The following is a 23,950-nucleotide window of genomic DNA, read 5'->3' as shown; positions in this document are numbered from 1 at the left end:
CAGGCTTTTGCTTTGTGAAATCAATGTTATATTTTCAATTTGTGTTTAAAGTAAATGGAGTACAGGAAATTCAAATATTGTCTTTTAACTTTCAGAAGCTGATGTGACAGCTCCTTCACATTCAGTTATACCCCCACTTGAAAGGTGAATTTTAAATAATGTAGATTTTTTAAAAAATCAACTATCTATTTTCATATTGTTATCTTTGTCTTAATGTGCTTTTTCTGCACATCTGACCTTTGAATGACTTTTGCTTACTTGGCATTATAAAAAGCATGAGGCTCAATCTTCTCTTTTGATCATTATTTGTGAGGAAACTGTTACAAGTTAAACAAATGGCAAAGTTTCTCTTTAGTTTAATTAGCCCAATGGGTGTTCTTTATTCACAGTCTGTTAGTCTTAATTCATAGTCTGTTTGCCATCTTTTATGGTACAGCAGTGAGGGAGAACAGATGTAATGTTGCTTCCTTCCCCCTCCTCAATTTGAAAAAAGTTATTTTTTTGTAATTAGTAAATGAAGATATTATATCTGTAATAGATCAAAAATTTGTGAATGTGAAAACAGGGATCAGTTTTCTCTACTTCTGTGTTTGCCTCTCATTAAATGCTAAACATGATCTGAATATTGGATGTACCTCAAAAAAAAAGTAGGAATAGAAGATTGCTGGCAATTCAGTTGTTAAAAAATCAGATAAGCCAATATGCAGGGGTTTTTAATTTTATGTTCTTGTAAGAAAAAAGTTCTGAGAGATTGATTTTGCTTAACAATCTATAAAGCTTTAAGAACTTACCAGAAATCTAAGGTTTGTTTTTAATAATGTAATTCTGTTTGATTTGTTTAATTTTATAGTTGTCCTCCTGTTCAGGTGAAAACAGAACCAAGCAAGGATCCTGGTATGTTCAAAATTTTGCCTTAATTTGCAGGAAAAAACCCAAAAAACCCAAAAAAAACAAAGAAAAAAAGAAAAAAAACCCCAGATTATGTTAGAAGACTGAACTTAAGCAAAAACAGAAGAGAAAAGCTCCAAAAAAAAGAAAAGTAGCAAATAGACATCCTTGGTGACACAGAAAAACATTTCTTTCCTTGAAACTGTCCGTTTTTCAGTTGGAGTTTTTATCAAATATTAAACCCTAGCCAATTGCTTCCATTTCAAGAGGGAAATGACAAAAATTTGTAATACATTGTAGGCCAAGTTTATCTTTCTGTAATTTAGAGAAGAATTTATTTGTTAATATTCCTAAAATATTGGAAATTAAAAAAATGTCCATTTGCTAGATAAAATAGAAATTAAAAGTTCATAAATAACAAGAGGTATTATTTGTTATTTAAAAATTGCCAGATGATTCCTAAGTTGCTGTGCAGGTAGCAGCTGATTCCCCAGGGCATTGTGATGTGTGGCAGAGCCATGCTGAGCTGCGTGCTGAGATAAAAGCATGGACAATCCCATTAAAGCCAGTGAGGCAGCAGCAGGTGTGCTGGGAGATAAACTGGTGCCTTTCCCTACTGCTGGGCTGAGCTGCACTGCTCAATTTCTTATTAGAATTAAGTTTTCATATGTGGTTCAACTTTTTGCTCTTGTTGTTTGTACTTCACAACTTGAAATTTGTGGTTTAGGCACCCTCCATTTTTAACATTTGCCTTGACATACACAAAGCATTAACATGAACTTTTTACAAAGTCAGTCCCAGACTATTTCCAGTGCTGCTTTTTAGGCATTTTAAGTAATTCTCACAGAAGAGTGAGCAGGAGCTTTCCCAGGACTTTTAGCACAATGAGTGATAGAATATATTTCTTTCCTGTGGTAGCATGCAAAGAGGAAGGAGCCAATTTAAAAAATATTTTTCAGATCTGAGGCAGCACCTTCAGGGGAGCCTGGTTTGTAGGGAGGTATTTAATCCTAGATTATTTCTGGGGTTGACCAAACTGAAACATAAGAAACCAGCAGGTCACTTTGTTACCATTTTTTTAGCTCAACAAATGTGTAATGTTTTGTATTTTTTCCTTTTTCTTTTTTTTTTTTTTTAATAGAGACCAACGAGGATTGTGGTGAGTGCGTTTTTTTGTTTTGTTTTTTTGGTGGTTTTGTGGTTTTTTGTTTTGTTTTGTTTGTGTTTGGTTTTTTGTTTGTTTTAAGAATCTGCTTATTATTGTTTCCATATTTGATTCCTTTGTTGCTTCTACAGGAATTTCTTCCAAATTGTCAACAGTAACATTGAAGCAGGAAAAAGATGATCCTAACTACTATCAGTTTAATACTCCAGGTAATGATACTAATTTTCATATGTGTTTATCTCATTAAATGATTGGTTGCCTAAGTGTTGATCCCTCCATGACTCTCTTTTAAGTAATTTTTGGTCATTAAACATGCAATTACTTAGCTCTGTTAGGATACAGCATTGCCTATCATGTTATTTTGAAGAATACCAAAACAACTTCATCCCAATCCCACATGTGTGTGTTTGGTTCTGAAGAAGTTTTGAAACTGCTTGATTTATTTTTCTGAAGGTACAGTGTGCAGACTCTATAATTTAATGACTTTGTTAAACAGAAAATAAACCTTTCTAGTGATGCTTTCTAGAGCACTGCTTGAATTTTTTTTTTCAGTTTAAAGTTTCAGTAACTTTTATACACTGTACATCATATAATCAGCCATTTTATGATTCTGTGACTGGAAGTGTATCAACCACTTCCTTTGTAGGAATGACCAGTATGAGTCAAAATTGTATTGAAAGGTTTATTTATGTGGACAAAGCAAAACAATATTTATGAGGCCCATGGCTCAGCCTCCATCTATGTTTTAAGTTTTCTCCCAGTTCTTTTGCCTCACCTCCATGTATCCAGTTTACACATTCACCTCAGCTAGGAGAGAACAGAAATTGTTTTTTCTTTATGTTGGCATGAACAGTAATTAAGAAATTGTGACTATAAATGGCAATATGAAATAACTAAAACCTTAAATTTATAATTTCAAGCTATGTGTACTTGTCATTAGGTTAATTAAGTAATACAAAGAAACATGGGCAAGCTGCCTCACATCTCTCAATGACAGTTATATGTTCAACAGTGAAGAGCAAAACAGCACATCCCTTAATTTTGTAATACTATATATTATTGAGATAACATTTTGTGTGTGTTCAGACATGAGGATTGTTGAGACTGTTCTCTAATGTGCTTTCATAACTAACTATGGGGATCTGGAATCAATATTTTCATCCTGGCATATCTCAAGAATATAAGAGCATCATTCAGAGAGACCTCAACCATGGCATTGCAAAGTGTCACTCTTTGAGTGCAGAACTGGAATAGTGTTAGGATTATCTGCTCTTCATATGTGCACACTGCCTAGCCTTGGAGTCTTACAGGCTAGGCAAATTTAATATAGTAAAAGTAGATACTGGTGTGAAGACAACCTAATCATTGTTCCTTCCAATGCCAAATCTTCCCATTCTTTTGCTTTTTATCCCCTGTTGTGGTTTTCCATTTCATGCATACAAATGATGTCAGAATTTGGCCAATAGCCCACAGTGTAACTCAATGCCATCTGTAGAGAGTCTGCATTGAAATAATTTCTCTACAAAATAGTATCCATTGCACTGCAGCTGAAAAATCCAAGTCATGCAATATGCTTCCAGAGTGAAGTCTAAGCACATTTGACAGGGGGGATTTCTGTTGTCTTTCAAAGAACTCTAAATTTAAGTGTTCTGATATATAAATATATATCTCTTTCTGATAAAGTGATGCTTGAGGGATGATTCCCCTCTCTGCCTGCAGTGTAGTTGTCCAAAATTGCATTTAAAACAAGACAGAACTGAGTATATTGGTAGAAGTGATGGGGTGCTGTGAGCTAAAAGATGTTTTCTCTTTCATGTCAAGTCATGCTGACTAGACAAGTAAAGCAGCTTGCCCTTCATTCTGCATGTAGCTACCACTCTGATTCAAGCCAAAGGTTGTCCAGACTATAGAGCTATAAATTCTGGAGGCACATAGGTGTTTGTGTGTGGGTGGTGGTGCTGTACAAGAAGTGAACCTTTAAAAAGTTCTGAGGGGTGTTCCTGAGGAATAACATAGTATGCCCCAGCATTGCCTTTGGAGAGATGTGCTACAAAATAAAGAAAACAGGTAAGGTAATAAATTTTGCTAAAAATAACCTACAGCAAAAGCCAGGCTTATCCATTACTGAGAAGAAACAACTTAAGTATTAGGGAACAGAAATCTGCTTGGGCTTCCTGGAGAAAGGGATTCACTGATAAAATTTAATGGTTGTATTTTTTCTCTAAGTGCTTCCTCTCAAAGATCTGTAATGCTGATCAACATGCTGTGTCCCTGGGTGGCACACTAACTCTTCCTGTTAATCAAAGAGGGAAAATTATATCTGTAGGTGGATGTTCTTCTCATCTCGGTTGAAGGTTGCGCCATTTAGATGTTGCCAGGAGTTAATACTGAATTAACTCATGGCAACATCTAAATTTAGAATTGTTTTAGCAGTACACAATCAGATGACTGAGAAACAGGGACTCAGCCATCTAAAACTTCCTGTGGGTGTATTGACAGAGAATAAGGGGCAGTTTTTGGTCAGTGGACTCTAGAGCTGTCTCAAGTTACAAAGTGAGCTGTAACCAAAAGTATGTATTCTATTACCCTCTTCATAAGCTGTTAGACCAGGTGGGGCAGTGTTCCCTATCTCTCCTCCATGACCCATCCCTGATAAGTCTGGGGTCTGTCTCTGCTAATGGGCCATCAAATGTCACTGCATGACTGCAAAATTCCATCATCCCATTGAGAGATGCTCTGCCCAGGGGGAGGAGCCAAGCATTCCTACCTGGATAGAATCTGAGGTTTGGAACACCATGGGTAGCCTTGCCTACTGAGTTCCTAGTGGACAAGAGCTACATAATCACTAGTGGAGCTTCAGAGGAAGACCAGACCCTTCTACAGGACCACTGCTTCAACAGAACCATATCTGTCACTCCAACAGATCTGCAGCCACCATTTAATTGGACTGCTGCCACCACCCTGACCAACAGGGCATCACATTGCATTCTCAGTCTGTCAGTTTAAGCCAGTGTTTTCTCTTTTTATTTTAATTTTCATATTAAATAGTTGTTCTGGAATCACCTACTGGTTTGCTTTCAAAGTACTGCAAAACTCTATGGCAGTGGATGTTTTTTTCAAGTGTCCAGGACAAATGTGAGGGTCACTTCAGTGTTAAATTTGGGGGAGAACAACCTGTTCTGGGAAAAAGGTCCAGATTTTGATGTTTGACTAAATGAGGAAAAGGACTGTGTATTTATCATCAGGACTAAGTGACACATCCTGGGGCATTCCAGCTGTTAGCTAGTGTTCCTGCACGTGCCTTACCTGTAAGTATCAGTGACTATGGCTCTTATGAAAAGATACATAACTGAGAATGCTGTTTCTTGGTTTAGTGGTTTAAATCTAATTTAATATTTTTACTAGAAACTAACAAATTAAGTAATAATTTCTCAAGAGTCAGATGTATTTTCAGATTTGAGAACACCCAATTTGTCCTATATAAAAACAAACCTTTTTAAGTGTGGCACTGCTGAGTGGGTGCTGAGTGCTCAGTGCTTTATCATCACAGAATAAAGCAGAGTTTTTTGGTGGCATAACCTATACAGAACTGAGTTATTTGCTGACTTACAACCAAACACTTTGTAAAAGTGGCATGTTATCCTGTAAATTTTGTGAATGTAGGTCTTCACTGATGCCTTGAAGTTAAAACGAAGAAAAATGGAAGCAGAAGGAAAAGGCTGTAAACAGTCTGTCCTGTGAATTGTCTGGTTCAGTTTTTAAAACACCTAGAAGTGAGTAAAAAAACTGCCTAACAGCTTTTTTTTTTTTTTTTTAAACACCATGTAGCTGAACAGTGCTGTCAGTTTTGGAATTCTTTACAGTGTTATTGAGGCAATTAAAATACAGGACATTCATCCAAACCCAAATGAAATTGAAAATTTCTTCTTCTACAAAGAAAAGCCCAAAATGTGAATATAAACTTGGCATTTATTCTCACTCTGAAACCTTAAAAATAATGAATGTCTGTTAGTATGTCCCTAACAACAAAACATTTCTCCTTTGGTGATCTCTGAGAATACTAGAGATGTATTTTAATAATGTGTATTTTAATGGAGCTAAATCTGTGAAGCTAGCCTGGCATGTAACACTGACTGTGCAGGTATTACCTTAAACCAAGGAACTCCAGAATATATAGTGAGCACAGTGTTGTGCTTCCTGAAGGGAATCCCATCTAGTTCACATTGCTACTATATAGGTAGCCTATAAAAAGGCCAGAAAAGTGAGCATTGCTTATCCCTGAGGTGGTAAATCCATTCCTCTGCCAAATGACACAGGTTTGGCTGTGTAGTGTTAGGACATTAGGACATAATCCATTAGAAACTGAGGCTGAGAGGTTTGGAATCAGTGTTTTAGTAAACAGTGTGTGGGTGGGTAGACATAAAGAGTAGCTGTGACTGTTGAGGGAGTGACATCTACTCTTGTTTTTAATGGATTTCTTGGAAGGTGAAAAATCACCTGTTTGTAACAGACATTTCAGGAGTTTCAATTTATGCCAACAGCCATCTCTTACACTGCACTGCTGAATCCTAGACCAAGCACATGCTTTGGGTGCAGTGATCTGTCCTGTATTTATCTGCTCATGAAAGACCAAGGTTTGGTGTGGGTGTTAGAGAGTTCCCAAGTGCCTGTGCTGTGTAAGAGAGCTCTTAGCTGAGAGAATACCTCTGCTTTCCCTGGTTCAAGGTGAAACTGCTGAGCTCTGCCCACACATCTGAAGTTCAGATTCCAAGACATAAACATACTGAAAGATTTTACTTCTAAGGTCTCCTGTGGTTTTAATAATTAAATTTCCCACTTCTGTGTCCATCCTTCCTCCTACATCCCTCCTTCACCAGTAGAATGTAGTTCTTCTTTCTTGAATTTTCCTTTTTTCTGTTTTGTGATTTTTTTAATGTCATTATTTCTGGATGGAGCTTCTTTTGATCTAGTTACCACTGTACTTGATTTTTGCTTTCCTTGGTTATGTCATATCTGTGTATCTGCCTGTTGTGTGCATTAATGCAGTAAAGTGGAAATGTATCTGGTTTTATTAATATCTCTTGGTGGTAGAACTCTTTTAAATTTAATTTTCTAGTCTTTACAAAATTAGGATAGCAGAATCTGTTGTTTGATATGTTTTAATTTCTGAAACAACATTTTCATACTGCTTTTTTCCTCTGTCCAAGCTTTGTAATATGGAAAAAATGTTCAAGTTTCATGAAATAATCTGTGTTGGTCACTTTTGAAAAAAAAATCTCATGGTTTTTCTACATGTACTGTAGTTTTTTATCAGTATTACAGATAAAAGGACTGAATTCTCTGTACTTAATCCCAAAGGCTGTAAATCTACTAAGTTTATCTTTTTAACTAGAGAAATGTTTCTTCAACTTTAAAAGCATGAAAGACCATTAGTTTTCCTTTTTTACTGCTGTCACAGCATGTATTTGGCACAAAGATAAGGCAATACAGAGAATACTTCAGAATATGGGGGTAAAACAATCCTGTCAGGATTTCTGAATTAAGGAATAAATCCACAACTGTGCATATTTTGAGATATTTGGTTGTAGTGGGATGCATATTTTTTTTGTGTCAGTGCCTTATGAGTAATAATAATTGCTTGCTCACAGGAGTTCTTAGGAAATGACAAACCTGACTGAGTGCATCTGCTGAATATGGTGATTTAAATAAAAGCAAATTTAGTCCATGGAGACATTTTCAGCACACCCAGGGCATTGTGTTCTATTCCCACTCACCCCTAACAGTTGCAGATCACACTATTGGTGTGAGAATTCCTTCTGCTGAGGCCTGGAGGACCACCAGTGTCTCTGGCTCCTTTTCCTCCCTGTTTTTCCCCATCTTTGGACTATGGTTAGGCTGTGCCAACATCAGTGTTTGTGGAGCTGTGTTTTGGACAAAATCAGGGAGCTTCTCTGAAGTAAACAGGTTGAAAAATAAGGGAAACACCTTCCCCCAGGTGTTAGCTGAAGTAAACAGGTTAAAAAAAAAAAAAGGGAAACATCTTTCCCCAGCAAAGAAAAGTGGCAGGAGCAGATCTAAGCAGCACTTGCTGAAAGAAATGTGTTTCAAGCAAAGAACTTTGCATAGGTTCCTCACTTGAAATGCTGTTCATTTTTAATCTCTTTGAAAATCTGAATAATGACATTAGGCAGAACTGTTCAAGTTAGCATTATTGTAACCACCTAATTATAATTATTTTCATTAATACTTAAATATTAACTTATTTGATACGGTATATGTACTTTCAGTTGACTGAAATATTTAAAAAGTCTGATTGTGACAGTAGTCTTTTCTGTATTTTCTTTCTTACTGTGCAGATGCAATAGAGTTTAGAGTATTTCATTGCCTTATTAATTAACAGTAGCTTTTCTCTTGTGGAACTATTAATAACATAAATGTATCTTGCTGATACATTTATGAATGTATCTCTAAACAGCTAGAATTTCTGGTCAGCTATATGAGCTTCTGCAGGTTGCTTTTGCAAATGCAGACAGAAATTATGGGATTTGCACAGAACAATTAGTCCAGATCAGTTCCAGTTACTCCTGTTTGCCACACGTGGGCAGGTTTGCCATACCTGTGCTGTTTCTGTGGTGCAGAATGGCCTCTTGCTCAGTGTGATGATGTTTGTGCTGTAAGCATCTCACCCTTCTGGCACAGCTGCAGGAGAGCCAGAGCAGTAAGCAGTAGGGTTTTAGGAGTGCTAATTTAGTGTTAGTAAACACAAATAAACATAAATAAATAAACACTAAAAACCCACAAATAATTTAGGAGTGTTAATAATAGGTTAAGTGTAGTTTCTGTGCTGCTTTCTGCACCAGTCTTTTTTAAGCAGTCTGTAGTCTTCAAAAGAGCTGTTGTAATGAAAAGTAAACAGCCTTGGAGTGTCATAAATGACTTTAATCCCAGTGAATTTATGTATTAAATGTAGATAGGAATGTTGAGGTCAAGGAATACTCCTTAGGAATATAAACTTTAATGAACAGGGAAAAGATCTAGCTGATTAAAGTGTCCTTGAAGAAAGGCAGAAGCATCAATGTTTCTTTTTTAAAAATTAGTTTATTAGTTGAAATCTGCTGTTCAGCATGAATCTCTTGACTGTTCAGTAGTCTGAGAAATGCACAATGCTGCCACTAACCCCAGTTTTAGTCTGTTGAACCAAGTAAGGATTTATAAATATTTAATATTTAACAGAGTCTTTCCAAAGTTTAACATCACAGAAGGTATGAAGTGAACATATAATATAGGAGATTAAAAGTTTCTTAGCAAATTCCTGTATGAGCTGGAAGTATGTGTTTGTTGTGAGACATCCTTAAAAACTGTTCTCTCTGTTCTCAAGCAGGCCCTTCCAAAACACCAGAGATAGATGAAAACATTGCTCCTGGAAAAACTTACCCAGGTAGAACTTTTACTTGTGTTTTTTCCTCACATCTGTGTTAGAAATTGAGTGTGTGAGTTTTGCTTTTCACAGCTTTGCTACTTGATTTGCCATAAAACTGAGGGTATTGGAACTTAAACATGAATAGAAATGAAAATTATGGTTGCTTTAATTTCCAGCTGTCCAAGTAAACAGACATGTAGATGGGAACTTAATTTCTTCCTTTTCTAAATTTAAAGAGGAGCATCAGATTGATCACTCTAAAGCACAAGTTGTTTGTGTAAATTGGTATGTTTCTCAAGAAATTCAGTCTGTTTCATAATGACTTATAGAGTTTAATAAAATTCAGCATTATAAATTGTAAGTGCAACTTACAATGAGATCTAAAAGAAAATACTCTTCAAAATGCACAAGTGCAGCTTTACTCTGTTGGAATAATTAAAATATGTTCCTTCATGCACTGCTACTTAATTTAAAAATAATTTCTGATACAATTAGCTTCACTTTGTTTAACTGTAGTGCAGTTAAGAATAATTGCTCTTTCTCACACTGAGTGTTGATTGGCTAATCCTGTTTGTGTTGTTGGGGCACTTTGCCCCAACAAAAGCATTGTGCTCATGAATTTCCCCCCATGTTTGATTGTTGGCCTTGCAGTCTGTTATGGAAATCATCATAGTGCAGAAACAAGGAGTCTATAGAGCTGATAAAAAAATCCCTAATCTCTGATAACAGGCGGCCTTTGTTTATATTTTCAGTAATCCTGGATAAGAAAGGGGAAAATCTTTATGATTGTATTAACCCTACAAAGCCAAGAAGATATAATTCCCTTCAGTCACAGCAGCAACCCTGCAGTGTAGCATGTACAGTTAGCAAGTGTAATCCTCACCTCCTTGCCTTTGTCTGGAATTGTTCAGAGGCTCATGGGAAAATATCTTTGCTTCTAGATTTTTTGCATTCTGTGAGTGCAAAGGGCTTCCCTGACAATGTAGTTTAGATGCAGAGGCATGGAGTGTGTGGCTGAAAATCTTGTCCATGTCCACCATTCAGCAGTCCTGCTTTTTTCTTTCAGAGACCTCCCAGCCTGATTCATCAGAAACAAGTGAGGATTCTGAGGCTGAGTTTGGTAACGAAGGTCAGTTCCCCACATCATTGATTTCAGACATTTTTATATCCAGAATGTGTTTTCCAAAGCCTGCATTACTTGGCACTCAATGAAGAGAGTTGTGTGCTGGTGTTGAGTGGAGTTTAGATTGTGCACTGCTTGGTAAATGAACCTGGTGGCAGATTTGACCTGTTTGATGAATTTCATTGGTTCCCGTTGGTTTTACAGTGGTTTGAAAGTGGGTTTATGTTGGAGAATTTTGCTCAGACATGGCTTGAAGGAAAAAAAGGCCATGAAAATATACAGCTGATGGAAAAGTAAAAGGCAGCTGTAAGCAGCAAATTCTCAAGCCTGATCCTGTAAACAACAAAATTCTCAGGCACGTTTCTGAAACAGCAGAGTTCTCAGGCTTGTTTTTTGAAAATAAGTAAATACCTTGTCCTTGGATGGTTATGGGAAAGCAGAGGGACAAACATGGAGGCCTTGAGAACCGTTCATAACAGGATGAGAAAAACAAGTCTTGGTCTCAATAGCAAACCACAGGTATTGAAAACAAAAGGAGGGGTTGGTGTGTATTCTGTAGCCAGTGATGAGCTTGGGTTTTGCAATATGTATGAACTTAATTTAACACAGTTATAAAATGTGCATGTTGGATCAATAAATCGGAGTTCAATGCTGATCAAAGGATGGGTCGTCTCCCTTTGCTTCTACAGCTTTAGAACATTTGTATTGAAGTCGGAGGGAGAAGACCCACCTTGCATTGATCAGCATCAACTCCGATTTATTAATCAATCAGGCACTTTTTATAACAGTGTTAATCAAGTTCATGCATATTGCAAAATCCAAGCTCACAATAGGTCAGAGATAACATACCAATCCCTCCTTATGTTTCCAATACCAAGATTTGGGTTCTCAAAATTATTTTTGCTTTCCCAAAACAGCCAAAGATAGAACATACACTTGTTATGAGAAAGCTGCCTGAGAACTCTGATATGCAAGGTTCTCAAGGCCTTCATGTTTATCACTTTTACTTGTAATTAAAAACAACCTGAGAACCTCTGCTGTTTACAGAAACAGGCTGTGAGAACCTGTCCCCCACAGCTGCCTTCCAAGCCATCCCTGAAAAAATCTCCAACAATTTGAACTCTTCAAGACAAAACATTGGTACTGTGTTTTGGGACCTATGGTATAATCCATATGGTATGATATTACTTCAGTTAGATAACAAAGGTAGTCCCTTGTCGTAGACATTTTTTCATAGAAATTCTTTCTTTAAAATTTGTGCATCTTCTGGGAAGCAGAGCCCCAGAAGAAGAATGTAAACAATTGTTATCAGCTGCTGTGAAATGTAGCAGGTACCCCTGTGATTGGATCAAATTCTGTGTTTACAATTGAGGGCCAATCACAGGACCAAACTCAGAGACAGATTCCCTAGATACAGAACTTTGTTATGCATTCTTTTCTATTCTATTCTTAGCTTAGCAGCTCTCTGCAACGTCTCTCCTTATTCTTTTTAGTATAGTTATAATGTATTATATATCATATATCAATAAATCCAGGCTTCTAATCATCAAACAAAATTCTCGTCCTTCTCTCACCATAGAGACCTCCTCAAGTTGCTGTAATAGTCCCTATCAGCACAATTTATTTTGTGATTCCTTTTGCTGTTTCAATGGGGTTTTTTACAATCATGCAATGCTCAGTCATGTTTCAGAAGACAGTGTTGATTTCCTTAGGAAGTACAGAAGCAGCTTTGTTTTTTGCTCTGTTGTGCTTTGCACAGACCCTTTTGTAGGAACAAATTGTTCCTTCACAGGTAAGAACAGGAGCTTTCTGAAGTTACTCAGTTAAGTAATTTATTGCCAAATTTGGTTCCCTGATAAGCACAGTTCCTTGATTCTGTTAGAGTTTTAAATTAATGGCAGTTCCAGTGCTGCACTCGAGTTTCCTGGACATAAACCTAGTTGTATTGGAATATGAATCCCAATATTGCCAGTTAGATTGTGCCTGGGCCAGTCTGACCCTCGCTGCTAGGCCAAAGGCGGCAGCTGTGGTGTATCACCCCAGAGACACCTTTAGCTTGCTGGTGGTTACAGCCGGGCACTAAACAAGTCCAGGCTTGTTAGGAACTCCGTTTACCTCTTGAGGAAAGCTTCAGGCGATGGTGAAGAGAAAAAGGAGATGGATTCTGCTGGAGGGTTATATCCTTAGGTTTATTCCATGGTTACAGAGGTCTGAATCTTGGGAACAGCTCCAACAGAATGCCGACTGCATGGCCTGATTCACCTTTTAAGCTGCAGGGGGAGGGGAGGGGACAGGTGAGCCACCAACCAGGTGGGAGGGGCGGGGTCTCAAGGGACGAGGGACACCTGGACAGGCCAATGACCCCCAGGCCTGAGGGGCATCCTTTGAACTTGACCAACCACACGATGCCTTTGCTGGAATGTTAAGCCTGATTGACAGGACTCACTCAGCAAGGGGGCGAGGGGGAAGAGGTATAGGCACACCTGGGAGGTGACCTGGAAGTCTAAAATGGGACATCACAACACACTGCAACATAGTTGTGCTTTGTTTTTTTTTCTTTCTTAAAGATGATGGTGATGTTGGTGATGATAATGACGATGATGATGAGTACATGCCCCCTGAAGAGAGCTTGAGGAGTTCCAGTTCAGCTACTGAAGGTGCCAGTACTGGGAGAAGAAATGCAAAAGAATTCAGTTTTGGTAAGATGAAATTTAAAGGTGATTCTGTCTCCCTGCTGTGTTTTCTGAAAAAGTTTTGGGTGATATTGTGGAGCCAAAAAGTTTGGTATCATCACAAAAATAGGTGTCACATCAACTGATCACTTAGAACTTTTTGACAGAATTAAGCTAAAAAAGAAACATTTTTGGAATTTCATTTAAGAACCATGGGCTCTGTGTAGATGTATTGCAGCTGTATAATCATCATCATCACCTACCTCAGTTGTTTTTTGTTATCTGACATGATGACATAAAGAGATGCACAGAAAGTTTGGATTTTCTGGTTGTGTTCTTTCCTGATCCCTCCTGTTGGGTTCTCCACAGAAACACATCCATGCACTTCAGTTTAGTCTGGTTAAAGATGCTCCACCTGGGATTTTTTGTGATCCTCTACCTCTCCTTTGTTCTGTGCTTTGCTTTAGTTTGGACACATTAATATGTCTGCTTTTATTAGGTTCTGTGCAGTCAGGAATATTTTTTTACTTTACATTTTTGAATGCAGCCACCAGAATTCTGGTGGCAGTGATGTGGAAATTCAGTTATAGCCTGTGAGATGTGAATGTTTTTTGTGAGGATAAATAGTATGAAGCAGAGTGATGCAGAGTCCCCAGCAAGGTGCAAAGGAGAGTCATTTATTGCAAAAAACAGGCCGTTTTTAAGCAGGTAGCCTGTTATCTGTTACATTCCATTTTAGTAGAACAGACATAATTCAACCAACCATGCTAAACCACGATGTGAGCATGTCATGGTTATATAATTTGTTTTTCTGCCTCCAGTGCAGCTGTGTCACGTTCCCATAGTACTCTTCTGCTTAGCTAAAGTAATAGGGCTGAGCCATGATTTTATAAGGGCAATTATGCTATTGTTTCCTAAGGTTTTACCTATATGGTTTAGATGCAAAGGCATGGAGTGTTTGATTGAATATCTTGTCCATGTCCATCATTCAACTGTCCTGTTTTTCCATTTCAGAGACCTCCCACCATGGCATGTCAGAAATAAGTGAGAAACCTGAGGTTGAGGTCACCATTGAAGGTCAGTACCACAGGTCCTGGATTTCAGTTGGTTGTGCGTTTTTCTGTCCAAAACGTGTTTTCCAAAGCCTGCATTACTTGGCACTGAATGAAGAGAATTGTGTGCTGGATTTCAGTGTATTTGGATTGTGCACTGCTTGGTAAATGAAATTGGTGGAGAAGTTTTAGAAAACCACAATATACTGAAGCATATTGGACTTGATGGGCTGGTTTTGAAATGATGCCTGACAGCAATTTGTATCTTTGGAGTAATTTTCATGTGTTGGTAATGAAAAATATTCATTGAATGGACAAGATGATTTATCATTCCTTCATTCTGGAGAACACATTGCTTTATAAGCACACTGCAGTTGGATATAACATTTGTAGTTAACAAATGCTTCAGGGAAGAATGGCACCAGAGCAGAAAGGCAGTGTTGTAGAGGAGCCTCAAGGTGTCTGTCTGATATTGGTGACTGTGAGATCCAAACCTTTGCAGTGAGCAGCTCCCTTTGCCATCCAAGTGGCTCCAAAGCTGCTGAGCAGTGTCCCTGCAGTTCTCATGCTGGGATGTTGGTAGGAGGTGCTCTGTGTTTCTTGTATTTGTGAATGAGTGTCCTGGAGCTGCTTTAAAGCACTGCTGAGATTGGCTTTTGCAGAGCTTGCTTGTGGAATTAGATTGGGATCACCCAATCAACAATTTAGAAAGTAGGCAGAGGATTTGGGAGAGTGGACACTTCTGGCATTACTTTCAATATTTTACAATGCAGCATGGAAATAACTCCACCCATTACCTTGACAGAAAAGTTTATATAAAAGGAGTCATGAAGTTCTGCTTATGTGTAAAGGCCTTTACCACAAAACAATTTTTTTCTTTTTTTGTTTCTTCAAGAAGATGATGATGACTATCCACCCCCTGACAAGAGGCAGAAGAGCACCAAGTCAGCTAATGAAGGGGCCAGTACTAGGAAAAGAAATGCAGAAGAGTCCGATTCTGGTAAGATGAAAATTAAAGATTATTTTATTTCCCTACTTTGTTTTATCAAAAGGTTTTGGGTGATTTTTTGCTGCCAAAAAAAACCAGTATCTTGAAAAAAAACCCTGTAACATTAACTGATCGTTTAGAACCTTTTTGAGAGAATTATAGAAGCTAAAAACTTAAAAGATAAAGGGCATTTTTGGAATTTCATTTAAGAGCCATGGCTCTATGTAGATGTATTGCAGCAGTATAATGTTCATCATAGGCTACCTCTGTTGGTTTTTGTTATTTGATACAATGACGTAAATAGACAGATAGAAAGTTGGGATTGTGTGGTTATGTTCTTTCCTGATCCCTTCTGTTGGGTTCTCCACAGAAATGCATAGATGCCCTTCAGTTTAGTCTGGTTAAAGGTGCTTTACCTGGGATTTTTTGTGATCCTCTACCTCTCCTTTGTTCTGTGGTTTGGTTTGGCTTATGGGCTCATTAATCTGTCTGCTTTATAAGGTTCTGTGCAATCAGGAATATGTTTTTTACTTTATATTTTTGAAGGCAGCCCCCAGAGTTCTCATGGCACTACAGGAACCAATGTGGAAATACAGTTAGAGCTTTTTACAACCCTATTTTATGTTCATGTCTAGTAAAACAACTCCTAATTCTTCCTTTTTCTAATACTTTGCATTTGCTAGTTATGTACCCAGCACTGCCTTGGAATTTGACCTAAACATGATAATGATTTCCATGAACTGGATGATGTATTGGACATGGTTCAAGTATACTGCAGTTGAGGTGTCCCAGTAGATAGAGCTGAATTTCTGCTCTACACCACACACATCATGTGAAGAGAAAACTTGGAAGCAAAGATTCCTTCAGCCTTGCTCCCAAAGTGATACCATACCCCAGCTTACAGAGATCTAAAGGAAAATACTCTTCAAAATGCACCAGTGAAGCTTTGCTCTCTTGGAATAACTAAAATATGTTCCTTCATGCACTGCTGCCTAATTTTGATAGAGTTTGTGATACAATTAGCTTCACTTTGTTTAACTGTAGTGCAGTTAAGTATAAATTGCTCTTTGTCTCACTGAGTGTTGATTGGCTAATCCTGCTTGTGTTGTTGGGGCAATCTGCCCCAAAAAAACATTGTGCTCATGAATTTCCCTCCCATGTTTGATTGTTGGCCTTGCACCCTGTTATGGAAATCATCATAGTGCAGAAACAAGGAGTCTGTAGAGCTGATAAAAAAATCCCTAATCTGTGGGGACAGGCAGCCTTTGTTTATATTTTCAGTAATCCTGGGTAACAGAAGGTGTTTTATGATTCTATTAACCCTACAAAGCCAGGATGATTGAATTCTCTTCAGTCATAGCACCAACTGTGCTCTGCTGCATGTTGAGTTCAGCAAGTGTAATCCTCACCTCCTTGCCTTTGTCTGGAATTGTTCAGAGGCTCTTTGCTTCTTTTTTTTTGTTGTTTGCTGAATGCAAGGGGCTTCCCTGACAATGTTGGTTTAGATGGAGAGGCATGGAGTGTTTGGTTGAAAATCTTGTCCACCATTCAACTGTCCTGTCTTTCTCTTTCAGATTCCTCCCAGGATGACTCGTCAGAAGCAAGTGAGGATTCTGAGGCTGAAATCACTAGTCAAGGTCAGTTCTGCAGGTCATTGATTACAGGTTTTTGGGCATTTTTCTATCCAGAATGTGTTTTCCATATATTGCACTACTTGGCACTGAATGAAGAGAATTGTGTGCTGGTGTTGAGTGTAGTTTGGAATTGTGCACTGCTTGGTAAATGAGCCTGGTGGTGAAGTATTAGAAAACAGGTAAGAGCAGGAGCTTTCTGAAGTTACTCTGGTAAGAAATTTACTGCAAAACTTGGTGCCCACAGTTCCTTATTTCTGTGTAAGTTTTGAAATTCAAGGCAGTTCCAAAGCTATGCCTGATTTCCATGGACAAAAAACCCACGGTTTTTTAAAACTGTCTTTTTTAGATGATGATGATGATGAGTACCTGCCCCCTAGCAGGAGAAAGAGGAGGAGGAACACCAGGTCGGCTAAGGAAACTGCCAACAGAAGGAGAAGAAAAGCACAATATTTCAACTCCAGTAAGATGATTTTATCTCCCTGCTTTGTTTTATGAAAAAGTTTTGGGTAATTTTGTCCTGCAGGAGTGCAACACATTAGTGCAAGCCTTCATTTTAGAGTCCTGGGCTCTGTGTAGATGAATTGCAGCAGTATAATCATCATCATAGCTTACCTCTGTTGTTTTTTGTTATTTGTCATGACAATGTAAATTGATGCACAAGAAGTTGAGATTTTCTGGACGTGTTCTTTCTTTATCCCTTCTGTTGGGTTCTCCACAGAAAAACATCCAATCACTTCAGTTCAGTCTGGTTAAAGATGCTTCACCTGGGATCTTTTGTGATCCTCCTTTATGCTGTGGTTTGCTTTGCTTTGGTTTGGTTTATGGGCACATTAATCTGTCTGCTTTTATAGGGCTCTGTGCAGTCAGGAAGGTGTTTTTTACTTCATATTTTTGAAGGCAGTCACCAGAGTTCTGATGACAGGACAGGTGTGGAAATACAGTTAAAGCATTTGAGATGTGAAGTGTATTTGTGGGGATAAATTAACATCCTAGGATATTTTTTTCACAGAAATATTTGGAAAGATGTAGCCTAATTTGAATTGTAAATCTTCTCCAACCACTCTCTTTTCATATTTCCACCAGATTCAGTTTTCTGATTTTTGTTTTGCTTTACTTTAAGTCACCCAAATCACACCACTCTGGGCCTTGCTATAAGGAAATTGTGATGGTAGTCATCATTATTTTAAGACATGAAAGGCAAATCACCCAAAGTTTAGTGGTTTGGCAGGGTGAGAACAGTCCATCATTGTCCTGCTGGCTTTGCTCTGAGCCCGTGGCTCTCCAACCTGAGCTGTGAGCTTTTCAGGGCAGGTTTTGCTAGCAGCAGTGCTCCTTCTTGAAAATGGAATTAATTTTTCTTTGAAGGTAGGTATCACCATAGTTAGGGGTTACCATTACATGAAATTCAGCAGCAATTCTTCTGATAAAGGAAAATGAGTTTCTGATACAAGTAGTTTCACTTTGTTTAACTGTAGTGCAGTTAAATATAGATTGCTCTTTCTCACAGTGAGTGTTGATTGGCTAATCCTGTTTGTCTTGTTGGGGCACTCTGTCCCAACAAAAGCATTGTGGTCATGAATTTCCCTCCCATGTTTGGTTGTTGGCCTTGCAGCCAGTTATGGAACAGCATAAGGTAGCACAGCAATCGTGACTCTGTAGAGATGGTAAAAAAATCCCTAATCTGTGGGGACAGGCAGCCTTTGTTTATATTTTCAGTAATCCTGGGTAAGAGAGGAGAAAATCTTTATGATTGTATTAACCCTACAAAGCCAAGATGATGGAATTCCCTTCAGTCATAGCAGCAACACTGCAGTGTAGCATGTGCAGTTTAGCAAATGTAATCCTCGCCTCCTTGGCGTTCTCTGGAATTGCTCAAAGGCTCATGGTAATATATCATTGCTTCTACTTTTATTGCATGCTGTGAGTACAAGGGGCTTCTCTCACAATGTTGATTTAGATGCAAAGGCATGGAGTGTTTGGTTGAAAATCTTGTCCATGTCCATCATTTAACAATCCTATCTTTGTCTTTCAGATTCTTCCCAACATGACTTGTCAGAAAAAAGTGAGGATGCTGAGGTTGAAGTCACTTTTGATGGTCAGTTCCCCAGGTCATTGATTTCAGTTGGTTGGGCATTTTTCTATCTAAATTCTGTTTTCCAAACCCTGCAATACTTGGCAGTGAATCAAGAGAATTGTGTGTTGGTGTTGAGTGAAATTTTGACTGTGAACTGCTTGGTAAATGATATTGGTGGAGAAGTTTTAGAAAACCACAATATACTGATACATATTGGACTTGGTGAGCTGGTTTTGAAATGATTCCTGACGGCAACTTCTATCTTTTGCATAATTTTCAGGTGTTGGTAATGACAAATATTCATTGAATGGAGAAAATGTTAAAAAATTCTTTCATTCTGGAGAAAACTTATATAACCACAGTGTGGTTATAAATGTAACATTTGTAGTTAAGATATTCTTCAGGGAAGAATGGCACCAGGACAGAAAGGCAGTGTTGTAGGTGGTGTAAGCAGAGCCTCAAGGTGTCTGTCTGATATTGGTAACTGTGAGATCCAAACCTTTGCAGTGAGCAGCTCCCTTTGCCATCCAAGTGGCTCCAAAGCTGCTGAGCAGTGTCCCTGTTATTCTCCAGTCTGTCCCCTTGTGTGTGTTTAAGGCAGATTTCACCTGTTCGATGAATTTCATTAGTGTCCATTGGTTTTACACTGGTTTGAGGGTTTAGGACATTTGAGGTCTTCCAGACAAAATATAGGTACTGTCTTTTGGGATCTACTACTGGTATGATATTACTTCCAGTTAGATAACACAGGTAGTCCCTATCTGCACAATTTATTCTGTGATTCCTTTTGCTATTGCATAGCTGTTTTATGATCATGCCAGGCACATCATATTTCAGAAGACAATGTTTTTTTCCTTAGGAAAGTAGCTCTCTCCTTAGGAAGGTAGCTTTCCTTAGAGGTACCTTTGTTTTTTGCTCTCCTGTGCTTTGCACAGGCCTTTTAGAAGGAACAAATTGTTCCTTCACCATTTGGAACAGGAGATTCCTGAATTTATACAGTTAAGTAATTTGTTGCAAAATTTGGTGCCCTGGTAAGCACAGGTCCTTAATTCTGTTTTAGTTTAGAAATTCATGGCAGTTCCAGTGCTGCACTCGAGTTTCCCTGAACAAAAACCCAGGGTTTTATTTAATTGTTTCTTAAAGATGATGAGGATGACTACGCACCACCTGACAAGAGACAGAGGAGTAGCAGTTTGTCTAATGGAGATGCCAATGTTGAGAGAAGAAAAGAAGAAGAGTTCAATTGTGGTAGGATAAAATTTAAAGATGATTTTCTTTTCCTCCTTTGTTTTATGCAAAGGTTTGGGGTAATTTTGTGCTGCAGGAATGAGACATTTTACTGCAAGCCTTCATTTAAGAGCCCTGGTCTCTCTGTAGGTGATTTGCAGGAGTGTAATCATCATCCTAGACTCAGTCATGGTAATATATCTTTGCTTCAATTTTTGTTGCATGCTGTGAATGCAAGAGGTTTCTTTGACAATGTTGGTTTAGATGCAGAGGCATGGAGTGTTTGGTTGAAAATCTTGTCCATGGCCATCATTCAAGAGTCCTGTCTTTCTCTTTCAGATTCCTCCCAGCATGACATGTCAGAAATAACTGAGAATCCTGAGGTTGAGGTCACTGTTGAAGGTCAGTTCTGCAGGTTGTTGATTTTAGTTTTTTGGGCATATTTCTATCTAAATTCTGTTTTCCAAAACCTGCAATACTTGGCAGTGAATAAGGAGAATTGTGTGCTGTTGTTGAGTGTAATTTCAATGGTGCACTGCTTGGTAAATGAACCTGGTAGACAAGTTTTAGAAAATCACAATATAGTGAAGCAGATTGGACTTGGTGGGCTGGTTTTGAGATGATGCCTGACAGCAGTTTGTGTCTTTTGTGACTTCATCAAGTGCTGGTAACAAAAAAATATTCATTAAACAGTGAAGATGATTTAACATTCCTTCATTGTGGAGAGCACATTGCTTTATAAACACACTGTAGTTAGATGTACATTTGTAGTTAACAATTGCTTCAGGGAAGAATGGCACCAGGACAGAAAGGCAGTGTTGTAGGTGGTGTAAGCTGAGCCTCGAGGTGTCTGTCTGATATTGGTAACTGTGAGATCCAAACCTTTGCAGTGAGCAGCTCCCTTTGCCATCCAAGTGGCTCCAAAGCTGCTGAGCAGTGTCCCTGCAGTTCTCATGCTGGGATGTTGGTAGGAGGTGCTCTGTGTTTCTTGTATTTGTGAATGAGTGTCCTGGAGCTGCTTTAAAGCACTGCTGAGATTGGCTTTTGCAGAGCTTGCTTGTGGAATTAGATTGGGAGCACCCAATCGGCAATTTAGAAAGTAGGCAACACATTTTTGACAAAGTGGACACTTCTGGCCATATTTTCACCATTTTACAATGCAGCATGGAAATAACTCCACCATGACCTCAACAGAAAGGTTTATGAGAGGAGTCATTCCATTCTGCTTATATGTAAAGGCCTTTAGCACAAAAGTGAGAGTGCTCTGAAAAGGTTTTCTCTGACAGAGTATAACAGAACTGAATTGGTACAAGATATATAAATATGTGATAATATTCTTGCTAAATAAACCATACTCTTGGTGATGTGGGTGCATGTTTTTCTACATGTGAAATTAGTTTTCATTGTTTACCCATTTGTTCTCTCTGAGGTTGGAGGTATTGGTCATTGGGCAGTTTAAAAAGCCCATTAGCTTAGGGAAGAAAGGGATGGATTGGGAATTGCCAGATTGAGTAGCAGCTCTCTGACACATTGCTAGGTTTGCTGTCCTCCTGTTTTTGCACTTATGTGTGTTTAAGGCAGATTTGACCTGTTTGGTAGATTTCATTGGTTCCCATTAGTTTTACACTGGTTTTAAACGTGATTTTAGAACATTTGAGGTCTTCAAGAAAAAACATAGCTGCTTTTGATATCTACTAGTGCAGTGATATTATTTCCAATTAGATAAGAAAGGCAGACCCTATCTGCACAATTTATTGTGATTTCTTTTGCTGTTGTATGTTTTTTTTAATGATCATTGATGCCCAGTCCTGTTTCAGAAGACAATGTTGTTTTCCTTATGAAGTACAGGAGCAGCTTTGTGGTTTGCTCCCTTGTGCTTTGCACACACATGTGCTTTTGGAGGAACAAATTGTTCCTTCACAGGTTAGGAACAGGAGCTTTCTGAAGTTGCTCATGTATGTAATGTCTTGTAAAATTTGCTGCCCTGATAAACACAATTCCTTATTTCTGTTTTAGTTTCGAAATTCAAGGCAGTTCCCGTTCTGCATGCAAATTCCATGGACAAAAATACAGGGGGTTTTTTATTGTTTCTTAAAGATGATGATGAAGACAATCTGCCACCTGATAAGAGACTTAAGAGCAAAAATTTGGCCAATGAATCTTCCGAATCTGAGAGAAAAGCTGAAGAGTTCAGTTCTGGTAAGATAAAAATTCTAGATGAAAATACTTATGATTGTATTAACCCTAGAGAGCCAAGAAGATGGAATTTCCTTCAGTCTTAGCACCAACTGAGCTCTGCTGAATGTGCAGTTTAGCAGTGTAATCCTCACCTCCTTGCATTTGTCTGGAATTGCTCAAAGGCTCATGGTAATATATCTTTCCTTCTATTTTTGTTGCATGGTATGAATGCAAGGGGCTTTTTGACAATGTTGGTTTAGGTGCAAAAGCATGGAGTGTTTGGTTAAAAATCTTGTCTATGTCCATCATTCAACTGTCCTGGTGTTTTTTTCAGAGACCTCCCACCATGACATGTCAGGAACAAGTGAGAATCCCGAGGTTGAGGTCACCCTTGAAGGTCAGTACCACAGGTCCTTAATTTCAGGTTTTTGGGCATTTTTCTATGCAGAATGTGTTCTACACATATTGCATTACTTGGCAGTGAATCAGGAGAATTGTGTGCTGGTATTGAGTGTAGATTGGATTGTGCACTGCTTGGTAAATGAACCTGGTAGAGAAGTTTTGGAAAACCACAATATAGTGAAGCAGATTGGACTTGGTGGGCTGGTTTTGAGATGATGCCTGACAGCAGTTTTTATCTCTTGCATAGTTTTCAGGTGTTGGTAATGAAAATTATTGATTGCAGGGAGAAGATGTTATAGCATTCCTTCATTCTGGAGAACACATTGCTTTATAAGCACACTGTAGTTACATGTACATTTGTAGTTAACAATTGCTTCAGGGAAGAATGGCACCAGAGCAGAAAGGCAGTGTTGTAGAGGAGCCTCAAGGTGTCTGTCTGATATTGGTGACTGTGAGATCCAAACCTTTGCAGTGAGCAGCTCCCTTTGCCATCCAAGTGGCTCCAAAGCTGCTGAGCAGTGTCCCTGCAGTTCTCATGCTGGGATGTTGGTAGGAGGTGCTCTGTGTTTCTTGTATTTGTGAATGAGTGTCCTGGAGCTGCTTTAAAGCACTGCTGAGATTGGCTTTTGCAGAGCTTGCTTGTGGAATTATATTAGGATCACCCAATGAGCAATTTAGAAAGTAGGCAGAGCATTTTTGATAAAGTGGGCACTTCTGGCATTACTTTCAATGTTTTACAATGCAGCATGGAAATACCTCCACCATGACCTCGACAGAAAGGTTTATATGAGAGGAGTCATTCAGTTCTGCTTATGTAAAGGCCTTTAGCACAAAAGTGAGTGTGCTCTGAAAAGGTTTTCTCTGACAGAGTATAACAGAGCTGTATAGGTACAAGATACATCAATATGTGATATTATTCTTGCTAAGTAAACCGTGCCCTTGGTGACATGGGTGCATGTTTTTCTGCATGTGAAATTAGTTTCCTTTGTCTGCTCTACCCATTTGTTCTCTCTGAGATTGGAAATATTGATAATTGGGCAGTTTAAAAAGCTCATTAGCTTAGGGAAGAAAGGGATGGATTGGGAGGTGCCAGGCTGAGTAGCAGCTCTCTGACACATTGCTGGGTT

The 23,950-nt window shown here is 38.5% G+C and overlaps 1 protein-coding gene across 8 annotated transcripts in view; it reads left to right on the top strand.

The window, feature by feature from the left end:
- Nucleotides 1-23,950, top strand: part of GTF2I (general transcription factor IIi) — a 73,496-nt gene that overhangs the window by 18,309 nt on the left and 31,237 nt on the right. For 5 of the 8 annotated variants that reach the window (XM_064729067.1, XM_064729069.1, XM_064729063.1 and 2 more), the window contains exons 7-22: nucleotides 96-144; nucleotides 851-894; nucleotides 2,030-2,047; nucleotides 2,185-2,262; nucleotides 9,432-9,491; nucleotides 10,540-10,602; nucleotides 13,164-13,295; nucleotides 14,283-14,345; nucleotides 15,216-15,320; nucleotides 16,883-16,945; nucleotides 17,289-17,402; nucleotides 18,975-19,037; nucleotides 20,160-20,264; nucleotides 20,583-20,645; nucleotides 22,260-22,442; nucleotides 22,756-22,818. In XM_064729067.1, the coding sequence (XP_064585137.1) occupies nucleotides 96-144; nucleotides 851-894; nucleotides 2,030-2,047; nucleotides 2,185-2,262; nucleotides 9,432-9,491; nucleotides 10,540-10,602; nucleotides 13,164-13,295; nucleotides 14,283-14,345; nucleotides 15,216-15,320; nucleotides 16,883-16,945; nucleotides 17,289-17,402; nucleotides 18,975-19,037; nucleotides 20,160-20,264; nucleotides 20,583-20,645; nucleotides 22,260-22,442; nucleotides 22,756-22,818 (1,266 nt within the window). The remainder of the gene's footprint in view (nucleotides 1-95; nucleotides 145-850; nucleotides 895-2,029; nucleotides 2,048-2,184; nucleotides 2,263-9,431; nucleotides 9,492-10,539; nucleotides 10,603-13,163; nucleotides 13,296-14,282; nucleotides 14,346-15,215; nucleotides 15,321-16,882; nucleotides 16,946-17,288; nucleotides 17,403-18,974; nucleotides 19,038-20,159; nucleotides 20,265-20,582; nucleotides 20,646-22,259; nucleotides 22,443-22,755; nucleotides 22,819-23,950) is intronic. The other 3 variants (XM_064729065.1, XM_064729066.1, XM_064729068.1) reach the window with 3 other exon arrangements.

This window comes from Zonotrichia leucophrys, chromosome 19, assembly GCF_028769735.1.
Source record: "Zonotrichia leucophrys gambelii isolate GWCS_2022_RI chromosome 19, RI_Zleu_2.0, whole genome shotgun sequence".
NCBI classification, from domain to species: Eukaryota; Metazoa; Chordata; class Aves; order Passeriformes; family Passerellidae; genus Zonotrichia; species Zonotrichia leucophrys.
Note: the sequence above shows the minus strand (reverse complement) of the source record. Positions and strands in the feature narration are given on the sequence as shown.